General features: G+C 39.5%; 1 protein-coding gene across 2 annotated transcripts in view; it reads left to right on the top strand.

Moving 5' to 3' along the window:
• SLC3A1 (solute carrier family 3 member 1) overlaps positions 1-14215 on the top strand; it is a 55641-nt gene that overhangs the window by 28712 nt on the left and 12714 nt on the right. For both annotated transcript variants that reach the window (XM_050754106.1, XM_050754105.1), the window contains exons 8-9: positions 8314-8481; positions 9599-9715. In XM_050754106.1, coding sequence (XP_050610063.1) covers positions 8314-8481; positions 9599-9715 — 285 coding nt within the window. The remainder of the gene's footprint in view (positions 1-8313; positions 8482-9598; positions 9716-14215) is intronic.

Raw genomic sequence — 14215 nt, 5'->3', positions numbered from 1 at the left:
GAAGGAGTGCTTGTCTATGCTCAGAACACTGCTAGGCTTTTTGGGGCTGGATATCAAAAAATAATTTCTCCCCACATATCCCAGAGTTTATGATGTCAATGGGAAGAAAGAGGATTTCAGGTGTGGAAAGAGGTACAGTGCAATTCAGGGCAACATAAAACTGTGACAAAACACCCATTTGTGGGGTAGAATGCACTGCAAAAAGCATTTAAATTACAGAGATTCTCAGAGAAAGAATTTCTCCCCCTTCTGCATTAGACTCTTCAGAACAATTTTTGTTTTTTTTTTTTTTTTTGAGACAGGGTCTCACTCTGCACCCAGGCTGGAGTGCAATGGTGCAATCATGGCTCACTGCAGCCTCAACCTCTGAGGCTCAAGCAGTCCTCCCACTTCACCCTCCTGAGTAGCTGGGACTACAGGCGCATGCCACCATGCCTGGCTAATTATTTTTGTTTTTGTATTTTTAGTAGAGGTGGGGTTTTACCATGTTGGCCAGGCTCGTCTTAAACTCCTGACCTCAGGTGATCTGCCCACCTTGGTCTCCCAAAGTGCTGGGAATACAGGCATGAGCCACCATGCCCGGCACTAACATTTTTCAAGACTGGCAATATATTACTTCAGTAAAGAACAAAAGATACAGTGATACATACCTGGGGTAACAAACCAGTATTGTCACTTCCACACCTGTCCGGGTTGCTTTTCCTGATCTGATCTTTCTGTCTTTGGGTTTGAGTTAGAGATCAACATTAGGCCCCTCTGTAAGATGTTTGTAGTATTACAGATGTAAGCCCTGCTGCTTCAAAGTCCCACGGTAACAGTGGTTGAAACAAAATGGAAGTTTCTTTCTCTCATATAAAAGACAACCCTCCTTTCTTTTTTTTTTTTTTTTTGAGACGGAGTCTCCCTCTGTTGCCCAGGTTGGAGTGCAGTGGCGGGATCTTGACTCACTGCAAGCTCCGCCTCCCAGGTTCAAGCAATTTTCCTGCCTCAGCCTCCTGAGTAGCTGGGATTCCAGGTGCACACTACCATGCACAGCTAATTTTTTTATTCTTAGTAGAGACGGTTTCACCATGTTGCTCAGGCTGGTCTTGAACTCCTGACCTCGTGATCCACCCATCTCAGCCTCCCAAAGTGCTGGGATTACAGGCATGAGCCACCACTCCTCGCCCTTCCTTTAATATATTATAAATGTAAATTCTAAAACACCTTTTTAGTCTTGATAATCTTCCATCTCTCTGTATCTCTACCACCTTAGGCTGTTTCTGTGGTCTCATCCTTTAGGTCTCAGGTAAGTGTCAACACAGGAAGCCTTCTGGAGCCCCCAAATGAGGTGTCAGGTCTACCTACTGTATACTGTAGCACCCCTTCATTCCCTTTCCTTGAAGTCCACACACTTCCATGATGTCTGCTTTCCCCACTAGACTGTGCACTGGTTAAGGGCAGAGGCAGGTTCCCAGCATCCTAATACGGTGCCCACCTCACACTGAGGTGCTCAGGCTCAGGGTTTGTTTGTTGCTGGTGTTGTTATTCTTATGCAGTTCAGCAATTTACCAAAGGTGTGCCTTCTCTCATATACACAGAGAGTTGCTCTCGTATAGCGAGTTGCCTTACACTAGTCAATATCTTCTGTGGTACCCCCACAAAACTTGTAGGTTTGATCTGAGCCCTGAAAAGTGGTATGATTTTGATACTTTATGCACAGATCCTGCCAGCTATCTTACACAGCCTGATGAAAACCTGAAAGGATAAAGGAGAAAATGCAGCCTAGGCAGAAAAACACTGGCAGAATCTGTGAACCATGATTAAGCTTATTTCAATCTTTTCTGATGCTTTAATTGGCAGGAATGTGTGTTTCCATTGCCAGAGCCTTTCTCCGTCCGGTGAGGGGAAAGAGGCTCACATTTAGCCATGGTAAAAGCTTTAAATTTAAGTATTAAAACTATACCACAATTTTAAAATAACAACTTTGTTGAGATACAATTCACATACCATAAAAATTACCATTTTTTTTTTTCGAGATGGAGTTTTGCTCTTGTTACCCAGGCTGGAGTGCAGTGGTGCGATCCCGGCTCACTGCAACCTCTGCCTCCTGGAGTCAAGTAATTCTCCTGCCTCAGCCTCCAGAGTAGCCGGGGTTACAGGTGCATGCCACCACGCCCAGCTATTTTTTTGTATTTTTAGTAGAGACACAGGGTTTCATCATGTTGACCAGGCTGGTCTCGAACTCCTGACCTCAGATGATCCACCCATCTCGGCCTCCCAAAGTGCTGGGATTACAGGTGTGAGCTACCGAGCCCAGCCAAAATGTACCGTTTTTAAAGTATATAATTAAGTGGATTTTTGGTATATTCACAGAATTATGCAACTATCACCAACATCTCATTCCAGAGCATTTTCATCACCCCCAAAAGAAACCACATATCCCATTAGTAATCACTCCGCATGGCCCCTCCCTCTCTGTCCTCAGTCTCTGGCAACCACTCACCTACCTTCCGTGTCTATGGATTTGCCTACTCAGGGCATTTCATGTAAATGAAGTTATACAATATGGGCCTTTTGTGTCTAGCTTCTTTAACTTAACGTGGTGTTTTCAAGGCTTATCCATGTTGCAGTACGTATCAGTACATCGTTCCTTTTTATGGCTGAATAATAACTTCCATAAAGCACATTTTGTTTATCCATTCATGAATTGACATACATTTGTTTTCACTTTTGGACTCTTATGAATAGTGATGCTATGGACATTTGTGTACAAGTTTTTATAAAAGCATGTTTTCAGTTCTCTCTGGTATATATCCGGGAGTGGAACTGCTCCACTGGGCATATGGTAAGTCTACATTTAACTATTTGAGGAACTGCCAAACTGTTTTCCAAAGTAGCTACACAATTTTACATTCCCACCAGCAATGTTGCGAAGGTTCCGATTTTTCTACATCTCATCAAGCCTTGTGATGATGGCCTTCCTGCTGAGTGTCAAGTTGTTATCTCATTGTAATTTTTTTTTTTACATTTCTTTGATGGCTAATTTTGAGGGTATTTTCATGTGCTTGTTGGACATTTGTATGTCCTATTTGGAGAAATGTCTATCCAAATTATTTGCCTATAATTACATTTGGTTGTCTTTTTACTGTTTAGTTGTAAGAATTCCTGATATATACTGGATAGGTGATTTGCAAGTATTTTCTCCCATTCTGTGGGCTTTCATGTCACTTTCTTGATAGCGTCCCTCAAAAAGCATAAAAGTTTTTAATTTTTATGAAGTCCAATTGTTTTGTTGTTGTTACTCATACTTTTAGTGTTATATTAGAAACCATTGCCTGGTCCATCTATCCCAGCACCACATGCTAAAAAGGCTATTCTTTCCTTCATTGGATTATCATGGAATCTTTGTTGAAAACTCAACTGATTGTAGGCTGGGCATGGTGGCTCACACCTGAAATCCCAGCACTTTGGGAGGCTGAGGTGGGAGTTGAGCCCAGGAGTTCAAGGTTGCAGTGAGCCATGATCATCACACTACTGAACTCCAACCTGGGTGACAGTGAGAACCCATCTCTAAATATAAAACAAGGCCGTGCGCGGTGGCTCACGCCTGTAATCCCAGCATTTTGGGAGGCTGAGGCGGGTGGATCACGAGGTCAGGAGATCGAGACCATCTTGGCTAACACAGTGAAACCCTGTCTCTACTAAAAATATAAAAAATTAGCCAGGTGTGGTGGCGGGCGCCTGTAGTCGCAGCTTACTGAGGCTGAGGCAGGAGAATGGCGTGAACCCGGGAGGCGGAGCTTGAGTGAGCCGAGATGGCGCCACTGCACTCCAGCCTGGGCGGCAGAGCGACACTCAGTCTCAAAAAAAAAAAAAAAATATATATATATATATATACACACACACACACACACACACACACACATATAAAACAAAACAAAAAAAAATCAGTTGATTAGATTTCCAGACCTCAGTTCTGCTCATCTATATGTCTGTTTCTGTGCCTGAACACCCTGAGTTGATTGGTGTAGCTTAGTAAGTTTTAACATAGACAAGTATGGGTCCTCCAACTTTGTTATTTTTCAAGATTGTTTTAGCTGTTCTGGGTACCTTATATTTCCATGTAAATTTTAGGATTTCCATATAAATTTTAGAATAGCCAACTGGGATTTAAAAAGCCAACTGGGATTTTGATAGGGATTGCATTGAATCTGTTTATCATTTTTGGCAGTCATGCCATCTTAACAATATTAAGTCTTCTAATCCATCAACACAGATGTATCTTATTTAGGTCTTTCGATGATGTTTTGTATTTTTCATTGTATAAGTCTTACACCTTTTGTTCAATTTATTCGTAAGTATTTTGTTCTTTTGATATTGTAAACTGAATTGTTTTCTTAATTTCATTTTTGGATTCTTCATTATTAGTGTATAGAAATACAATAGATTTGTGTATATTGATCTTGTATCCTACAACATTGCTGAACTTGTTTTTCATTTCTAATAGTTTATTGTGAATTCCTGAGGAATTATTATTTTTTTGAGGCAGTCTTGCTCTGTCGCCCAGGCTGGAGTGCAGTGGCGTGATCTTGGCTCACTGCAAGCTCCGCCTCCCGGGTTCACGCCATTCTCCTGTCTCAGCCTCCTGAGTAGCTGGGACTACAGGTACCCGCAACCACGCCCCGCTAACTTTTTATATTTTTAGTAGAGACGGGGTTTCATCGTGTTAGCCAGGATGGTCTCAGTCTCCTGACCTCATGATCCACCCACCTCGGCCTCCCAAAGTGCTGGGATTACAGGTGTGAGCCACTGTGCCCGGCCTCCTGAGGAATTTGTTGTTTTAAAATTATGGCAAAATATGCATAAAACATAATTTTAAACATTCAAAAGTGTGTAATTCAATGCATTAAATACATTCAAAATGTTGTACAACCATCACCATCCCAAACAGAAAATCTGTACCCACTAAACATTAATTCCTCACTCCCACCACTAACCCGATATCCTCCATTCTGTTTTCAGCCTCTATAAATTTGCTTATTCTAGGTACCTCATATAAGTGGAATCATAACAATATTTGTCCTTTTGTGTCTGCCTCATTTCACTTAGCTTAATGTTTCCAAGTTCCCTTCATACACACAATAGCATGTATCACATCTTACTCCTTATGACTGAATAACATTCCATGGTACCTATGTAACACGTTTTCTATTCATCTGTTGGTGACATTTGTGGTTTTGCCTTCTTTTGGCTACTAGAATAATGTTACAAACCAATGGTGTACAAGTATCTGTTTAAGCCCCAGATTTCAATTCTTTTGGATCTATACCATGGAGTGGAATTGCTGGATCACATAATACTTCTTTCTTGTTTTTGTTTTGTTTTTTGAGATAGAGTCTCACTATCACCCAGGTTGGAGTGCAGTGGTATGATCTTGGCTCACTGCAAACTCCACCTCTGGGTTCAAGTAATTCTTATGTCTCAGCCTCCTGTGTAGCTCAGATTACAGGCGTGTGCCACCATGACTGGCTAATTTTTGTATTTTTAGTAGAAATGGGGTTTTGACATGTTGGCCAGGCTGGTCTGGAACTCCTGGGCCTCAAGTGATTTGCTGCCTTGGCCTCCCAAAGTGCTGGGATTACAGGCATAAGCCACCGTACCCAGCCTTTTTTTTGGAGACAGGGTCTCACTTTGTCACCCAGGCTGGAATACAATGGTGTGAACATGGCTCACGGCAGCCTTGACTTCCTGGGCTCAAGCAATCCTCCTGCCTCAGCTCCCACCAAGTAGCTGGGACTATAGGTGCATGCCACCATCTCTGGCTAATTTTTGTATTTTTTGTGGAGATGGGGTTTTGCCATGTTGTCCAGGCTGGTCTTGAACTCCTGAGCTCAAGTGATCCTCCCGCCTTGGCCTCTCAAAGTGTTAGGATTGCAGATGTGAACCACTGTGCCCAGCCTTGGAGCATATAATACTTCTCTGATTTTGAGGAACTACCAAACTTTTCCATAGTGACTTCTCCATTTTACATTCCCATCAGCAATGCATGAAGGTTCCAATTTCTTTTCATCCTCCCTGACACTTTTCTGTCTTGTTTTTAGAAATTATGCTCATCATAGTACATATGAAGTGGTATCTCATTTTCTCATTACTGAATAACAGTTTTGCTGGATATAGAAATCTTGGTTTACATTTCTTTCTTTCATCAGTTCGAATATATCATCCCATTGCCCTCTGGCCTCTATGGTTTCTGTTAAGTCAGTTGCTAATCTTATTGAGATTCCTTACATGTGATGTACCAATTTTCTTTGCTCCTTTAAAGATTGTGTCTTTCAACGGTTTGACTGATAGTGTCTAAGTGTGGGTTTTTAAAAATTTTGTCCTACTTGGAGTTCACTGAGGTTCTTAGATACACAATTTTAAAAAAAATCAAATTTGGGAAGTTGTTGGCTATTTTTTCAAATATTGTTTCTGACCATTTCTCTCCCTTCTCTCCTTTTGAGACTCCCACTTTGCATATGTTGGTATGCATGATAGTATCCCACAGGTTTCTGAGAGTCTGCTCTTTTTTCTGAGATAGGGTTTTGCTCTGTTGCCCAGGCTGGAGTGCAGTGGTGTAAACATGGCTCACTGCAACCCTGACGTCCTGTACTCAAACAATTTTCCCATCTCAGCTTCTTGAGTAGCTGAGACTACAGGTGCATGTCACCATGCCTGGCTAAATTTTTAATTTTTTGTAGACATGGGGTCTCACCATGTTGCCCAGGCTGGTCTAGAACTCCTGGGCTCAAGCAATCCTCCTGCCTTGGCATCCCAAAGCACTGGGATTACAGGTGGCAGCCACAGTACCTGGCCTCATTCTTCTCTATTTTTTCTTTCTGGTTCTCAGGCCAGATACTCTCAATTGACCTGTCTTCAAGTTTTCTGATTCCTTTGCTAGTTCAAATTTGTCAAGTCCCTCTAGTAAATATCTCACTTTAGCTATTGTACTTAACTCTAAAATTTTAATTTTTTCATAATTTCTCTTTATTATCTATTTGATAACTGTTCATATACTTTAAATTCTTTAGACACAGCTCTTTTCTTTGAATATCAAAATATTAGCTGGTTTAAAGTCTTTGTCTAGTAAGTCCAATGTTTGGTCTTCCTAAGCAACATTTGCTATTGACTGCCCCCACCATTATATGAGCCATATTTTCCTGTTTTCTTTCCCTGTTTTGTATATTTGTTGTTGTTGTTAAAAACTGGACATTTTAAGTAGTATGACAATTCTGGAAATCACATTCTTCCTTTCCCAGTGTTTGTTGTGCTCTATGTCCAGAAGGCTTGAGAAATCAAAGGGTTTCTTATCAGAAGATCTCATGATAGAGAAAAGAATAAAAAGATGGAGGCAAAAATTGACCTAATTTTCTGGCCATAAATATCAAAAAATACTTCACAATGGTCTATAAAAACATAAAGATCATTTTCATACATCCTAGGAAGTTAAAAAAAAAAAAAGCAACCTCCTATTTCTTGAATTGTAGCAATTAAGTCTTATCCTAAGACTCAAGTTCAAATGCTAGTTCTGTCTCATACTACTACTTGAATAAATGATGCAATTTCTCAGAGCTTGTTTCCTCATTTGTAAAATGGAGATAGTACTTGCACTGTTGTGTGAAGGAGGGAAATATAGGTGTGAAAGTACTTTTTAAAAAGTAAAATGCCATGCTCAGCCTATGCACGTGAGGGTTTGAGTTGTGGGTAATGGAGAGTTGTCAGGTGATTTAAATAAATTCTTATTTAAACAAACTCTTATTTAAATAAGGGCTAGAACATTTAACATGGAAATATATTTACAAATAGAAAACACTTTATAACATTTCATCTTGGACTATGTAAATTCTTTCCAAAAGTTGATTTACTTTAAAAATTTTGTCTGAATAGTTCATAAGTCAAAACAATTTTTTAAAAGAGAACACATCAGAAGTCTCTCATGCCCGTCCTTTCACCTTGTTCCATTGTCTTGCTCTCTGCAACAGTTTTGTTTCCTTTCCTGTCAATATTCTCTTATCCAGATATGAGAAAATATGACTATGTATGTACCCTCTGAGTTTTATTTGCAATATCATTGTAAATTCTTACCACTCTTTTCTTGCTCATCAGTGGCCAAGATAATAAATTGGTCAGTTACACAGCAAATAGCAGGCCTAGGACTCAAGTTCAGGCTTGCTAGTAACAAGGTACCATATCTACTTTGTTCTGCTACCTGGTGAACTTTCTGTGAAATAGGGTAAATCTTTCAGAAAACTGTGTTATAGAGCTGTGTTCTTAAAAATATCTGCCTTTCAGATTGGTGGACCAGACAGTTCCCGGCTGACTTCTCGTTTGGGGAATGAGTATGTCAACGTGATGAACATGCTTCTTTTCACACTGCCTGGAACTCCTATAACTTACTATGGAGAAGAAATTGGAATGGGAAATATTGTAGCCATAAATCTCAATGAAAGCTATGATACTGTAAGTTGAATACAACTTGACTATTCATCACAGCTATAAAACCAAGTATTCATTTTTTATTTTTTGCCAAATCAGAGAACTTACTATCTCTCTATTCCATTGTTGAAAATCATGGTTACTTTGCTTTTCTTTCTTACTGTTAGTAGGAATTCTCAGCTTTCTTGGTGGTTTGAGAGCTTATTTTAAAAATGCTTTTGGAGCCACACAACTAAATTTCTTGGGTAGGGCATTTTAAAGATGTTTTCTACCTGACAGGCACATTAAAATTAATTAATTAATTTATTTATTTATTTGCCGGGAATACTGTGTTGAGAGGCACACTAAAATTGGAGAACCAGTGGTTTAGTTTAGAATATTATTCATTTCCCTCTACTTGAAATGTGGAGTTAGGAACACTTATTTCTTTAGTTCTCATTTGTCCTGTTTGGTCTTGGGTGACCATAGCACAAAGACCCTTTCTTTTCTGTTATCATGTGCAGTGCACAGCCTCAAAGTCAAGCATTTTTTATTTTGTAGCTATAGATTTCAGAATGGTGTTGCTGTGTAGATGACTGTCTTGCAACTTTAATTTGCCTGGTTAGCCTTCAATTGTATGAGATCCAATTTCCCTAATATTTGATTAAGGTGAAGCTTTTTTTTTCTATTAGCTCCTACATTTGTGTGTGTGCACTCATGAGCAGTAACCAGGCTGAATAAATGAGCAGAATAGAATTCACACTCACTTGTACATGGCAGTGTTCTTAAATTCACCATCACTGTACCACAGAAGTCATGTATATTGGTAATAGCACACTTTGAAATCCTATATTACTGATTTTTAGGAAAAAGCAAAGATTTCAAGCATGTATTAAAGTTCAATTTGTATTGTCTATTCAAACTCAAAATGTTAAATTAGTATTGTCTATTCAAACTCAAAATGTTATTAGGTACTTTCCAGTTAAAAGTGTGAAACTGGTTTATGTACCTATTGTTAAGGCCTTTTCATCACAAATGCTAATGAGTACAGACACTAGCTAAGAACTATAGGGAATTAAATAATTATGAAGTAAATCAGGACCAAAGTACATTTCTTTTAATAACCAAACCACTGTTTTCCCTTTCTGGTCTTTTGATATAGAATACCCTCCGCTCAAAGTCACCAATGCAGTGGGACAACAGTTCAAATGCTGGTTTTTCTGAAGCTAGTTACACCTGGTTACCCACCAATTCAGATTACCACACTGTGAATGTTGATGTAAGTATGAGTGAAAATTTTATGTTGATTTTAGAAACAAGAAGTGGGTTTCTACTGAAAGTACACACTCACCCTGAATGTGTCTAAACCTTCACAGATACTCTTTACATCAATCAAAGACTTCCCTTGTAGTTTTCAATTTGTAAGGAGTTTGTAAATCATGCCTTTGTGAAAATACAAACTGGTAGAAATCTACCAAGTGAAGTGAAGTATCATACAGAATATACAAGTCTTCATTAGAATGACCTTTACTAAGGCCTTTGAGCTATGAAGGAAATTTTATAGAAGTTTTTTAGTTAGCCCAGCTACCCTTCCTCTTCTCTTCCCCTCAAAAGGTGGTGAGAGAGGCGTGTGGGTGGATAGGTAGCCACACAGGCAGGAGGGAGATCATCAACCCAGAGCAAGGCTCAAATCCACACTACTGTTCTGAAGAAACAGAAGCCATACATGATCCTTGAAGTGGTTGCTCTGGCATACTAATACCACTTTGGCTTTTGCCCTTTTTTCTGTTCCCACAATGATCAAGCACTAATATCATTCAGTAGCCAAAACTTCACTGGAAAACAAACTAAATCAATTTAGGGGAAATGAAATTATAGATGCCACATGGAGATGCTTAAGAAATGCATAGCACAACCCCCACCCCCCTGCTGCATGCACACACACACACCATGCCCCATCCCAGTCTACTGAGTATCCCCAGGATATTCAGATATAGAAAGCCACACAAACCCTCCTGCTCCCACAGCTCCCTGCTACAAACACCACTGAGAATTCCTGGACAGTATAAGCTTTGTTTTATATAGCTGTAGGTCTTGAAGACACAAAAAATATATTTAACATTTGTGTTTTGGGTTGAATGCCTCTTGATTTTCATTATGTCTAAAATATTCCCATAGCCAATCTGAATACAGTATGTAGGAAATCCTACATATAAAAATCCATACCAGCAAAGTTGGAGAAAATGTAAATTAAAACTGAAATTTTTTCTTTTTATTTCTTTGAGATGGAGTTTCACTCTTGTTGCCCAGGCTAGAGTGCAATGGCGTGGTCTTGGCTCACTGCAACCTCCACCTCCTGGGTTCAAGTGATTCTCCGACCTTGGCCTCCCAAGTAGCTGGGATTACAGGCGTCCACCACCATGTATGGCTAATTTTTGTATTTTTAGTAGAGACAGTGTTTCACCATGTTGGGCAGGCTGGTTTCAAACTCCGGACCTCAGGTGATCCACCTACCTCGGCCTCCCAAAGTGTTGGGATTACAGGCATGAGCCACCACGCCCAGCCAACAATGGCACTTTTTTCTATCAGATTAACAAAGTCTTTAAAAATGATCATGAGTGATGAGAGATACTAAGTCATAAATCCCAGACAATGCCATTTTAATAAAAATACATCCAAATGACCCTGGAAAGGAACAGAAAATTTACGTAATTTCTAAAATATATAAAATAAACTTAGGGCTGGGCACCATGGCTGACACCTGTAATCCCAGCATTTTGGGAGGCCAAGGCCAGAGGAATGCCTGAGCACAGGAGTTTGAGACCAGCTTAGGCAATATAGTCAGACCTTGTTTCTACCTTCCCCCACCCCTGCCAAAAAAAAAAAAAAAAAAGGGAAATTTGCTGGGCCTGGTGACATGTGCCTGTCATCCCAGATAGGAGGCTGAGCCCAAGAGGTCAAGGTTGCGGTGAGCTGTGATTACCCCACTGTACTCCAGCCTGGGTGACAGAGTAAGACTGTCTCAAAACAAAACAAAAAAAGAATAGAAGGGGGAATCTAAAACACACAGGAGAAAAACAGTTCTAATGGAGAGCAATGTAGGAATTTCCTGAACTCCTGCAATTGGCCGTGGCATAATTTCCCTAAGGAAAAAAAAAATCCCGAACTGTTTGGTGATCACATGCATGGGAGAATGAGTAGAACAAAGCCTGAAACTTCTACAAGTGCATCAAGAAAGAAAAGAAGGAAAATAAGACCTAACTCTAGCGCTGTCCCCTGGCGAGAATTCACTGTGGAATGCTCTCAGAAAGGAGAGCTTTTACTACTCAGCTCAGAGTCAGAGGCCAGGAGAAAAAAGGTGGGAATCTAGCAAGCTTATCACCTTCAAGTAGGAAAAGAACCCAATGTCCCAAAGACAAGTCAGACCCACATCCAATTTGGCTTCTCATTATGAGAGGCAGGAAACCAAAGACAGGCAAACAAGGAAAGTCAAAACACAAAAGCAAACAGATCAAGAATCACACAGTATCTGGGAAAAACCAAGACCATGAAAGGGAGACACCATTCCTGACAGAACATTGTAGAAAGCAGAGAAAATATCGCAAACATAAGACTTAAATATAAGTATAAATACCCCCAGTAGAATGTTAATGGAGCTCCTTGACATTCTTTAAAGAAGTGATTAGGTATCTCAGAAGTGTAGAAGACTGTCAATGAAATTAAAAAGAACATAAGGGCTAATTAGTGTGCTGAAAAATTGATCCAGAGGCTTGTCCAGAATGCACTGAAAAAGGCAAAGAAATAAGAGCATAAGAAAAAACTGGGATACATGGAAGATAGATACAGAATTCCAACATGCAGCAACAATTGCACAGGAGAACAGACTGGAGGAAACGTACAAAGAAATAAAACACATAACCCAGAGATAAAGGAAGACTTTATCTTTCACAACAGCTAGGATAGAGAAAACTCCAAAACTACTCAGAAAGAAACCAAACCTGAAACTAGATTGCCTGAGAAAAGGGTTGAGAATTGGACTAGCATCAGACTTCTCAATTGGATACTACAGCACATTAGAACTCTATCTTCAAAGTTGTAATGGAAACTGAATTCTAAACCTAGATACTCGATATCCATTCAAACTAGCATGTAAGAGAGCAAAACAGATTGAAAAGCAAGGACCCATATTTTACCATGCATGGCCACTTTCTGAAAGAACAGTCAAGGGACTATCCAACAAAACATAACAAATCCAAAACAGAGATACAATGTATTAAAGGAAAAGGAAATAATATAACTTGATTTAAATAATTTTTGATACATAATATAAAACAAGGTATTCTGGAACAAAAATCTTAGTGATCTGATTCTATATGGGAAATATTAGCAGGGAGGGTGTATGGGTGGGAGAAGGCACACAGGAGCAAGCAAGACAGCAGTGTTTGCTTTGCACAGGCAAAAGTAACTAGATTTGAGCTGTTCAGAAGCCATTAACCACTGTGACTATTACATTAAATAAAATTAAACATTTAGTTCCTGCTGAGTATAGTGGCTCACACCTATAATCCCAGCACTTTGGGAGGCCAAGGTGGGAGGATCACTTGATCCTAGGAGTTTGAGACCAGCCTGGGCAACATAGTAAGAACCCATCTCTTAAAAAAAAAAATTACCTGGGCATCATGACACACACCTGTAGTCCCAACTACTCAGGAGGCTGAGGTGGGAGGATCACTTGAGGCTGCAGTGAGCCATGATCATGCCACTGCACTCCAGCCTGGGCAACAGAGGGAGATTTTGTAAAAAAAAAAAAAAAAAAAAAAAAAATTCCGTTCCATGTCATACTAACACTTCAAGTGCTCAGTAGCTGCCATAGCTACTGATATAGAACATTTCCAGCCTTACAGAAAGTTCTATTGGCCAGCATTGTTCTAGATGTTGAGAAAAATTATTTTAAAGTGGTCATAATTTTAATGGTAAAATTAGGACATAAAAATAATTTTCGAAGAATTATTTTCAAGGAACACTACACATAAAATATAAAAATTTTCAAATTTTCAAAACACTAGAAGAAAATTATAGTCAATCCAGTAAAAAGCTTAATAGAAAAAAACCCAAACAATATAAATACAAATAAAATAGGGCTTCAGAATTATGTCTAATTATACAATAATTACAAATATGAATGGGTTAAATTAGCCTATTAAAAGATAAAACCACTCATAACACAGACACAAGAGACACTGCTAACACAAAACACAAAGAATTGAAATGAAGATATAGCAAATAGAAAGCTTGCAACCCAGCTAGTTATGAACACAAAAAATGGTTATCTTTTGACCTAATAATTCCATTCCTACATACTTGTATTTAGAAATATGTGAACATGTGCACAATAAATATTCAAAGGATCTCAACTATAACACTTTTTTTTTGAGACAGAGTCTTGCTCTGTCACCCATGCTTGAATGCAGTGGCGTGATCTTGGCTCACTGCAGCCTCCACCTCCCAGGTTCAAGCGATTCTCCTGCCGCAGCCTCCCGAGTAGCTGGGATTACAGGAGTACATCATTATGCCTAGCTAATTTTTGTATTTTTTAGTAGAGATGGTGTTTCACCATGTTGGCCAGGCTGGTCTTGAACTCCTGACCTCAGGTGATCTGCCTGCCTTGGCCTCCCAAAGCGCTAGGATTATGGCCTGAGCTACCTCACCCAGCCTGCAACACTTGTTTTGAATAGAAGACGTGAGAAATGATTTAAATATTTTATCAACAGAAAACCAG

This window comes from Macaca thibetana, chromosome 13 (assembly GCF_024542745.1).
Source record: "Macaca thibetana thibetana isolate TM-01 chromosome 13, ASM2454274v1, whole genome shotgun sequence".
NCBI lineage: Eukaryota > Metazoa > Chordata > Mammalia > Primates > Cercopithecidae > Macaca > Macaca thibetana.
The sequence above is the reverse complement of the archived record's forward strand: the minus strand, read 5'-3'. Positions and strand labels throughout refer to the sequence as shown.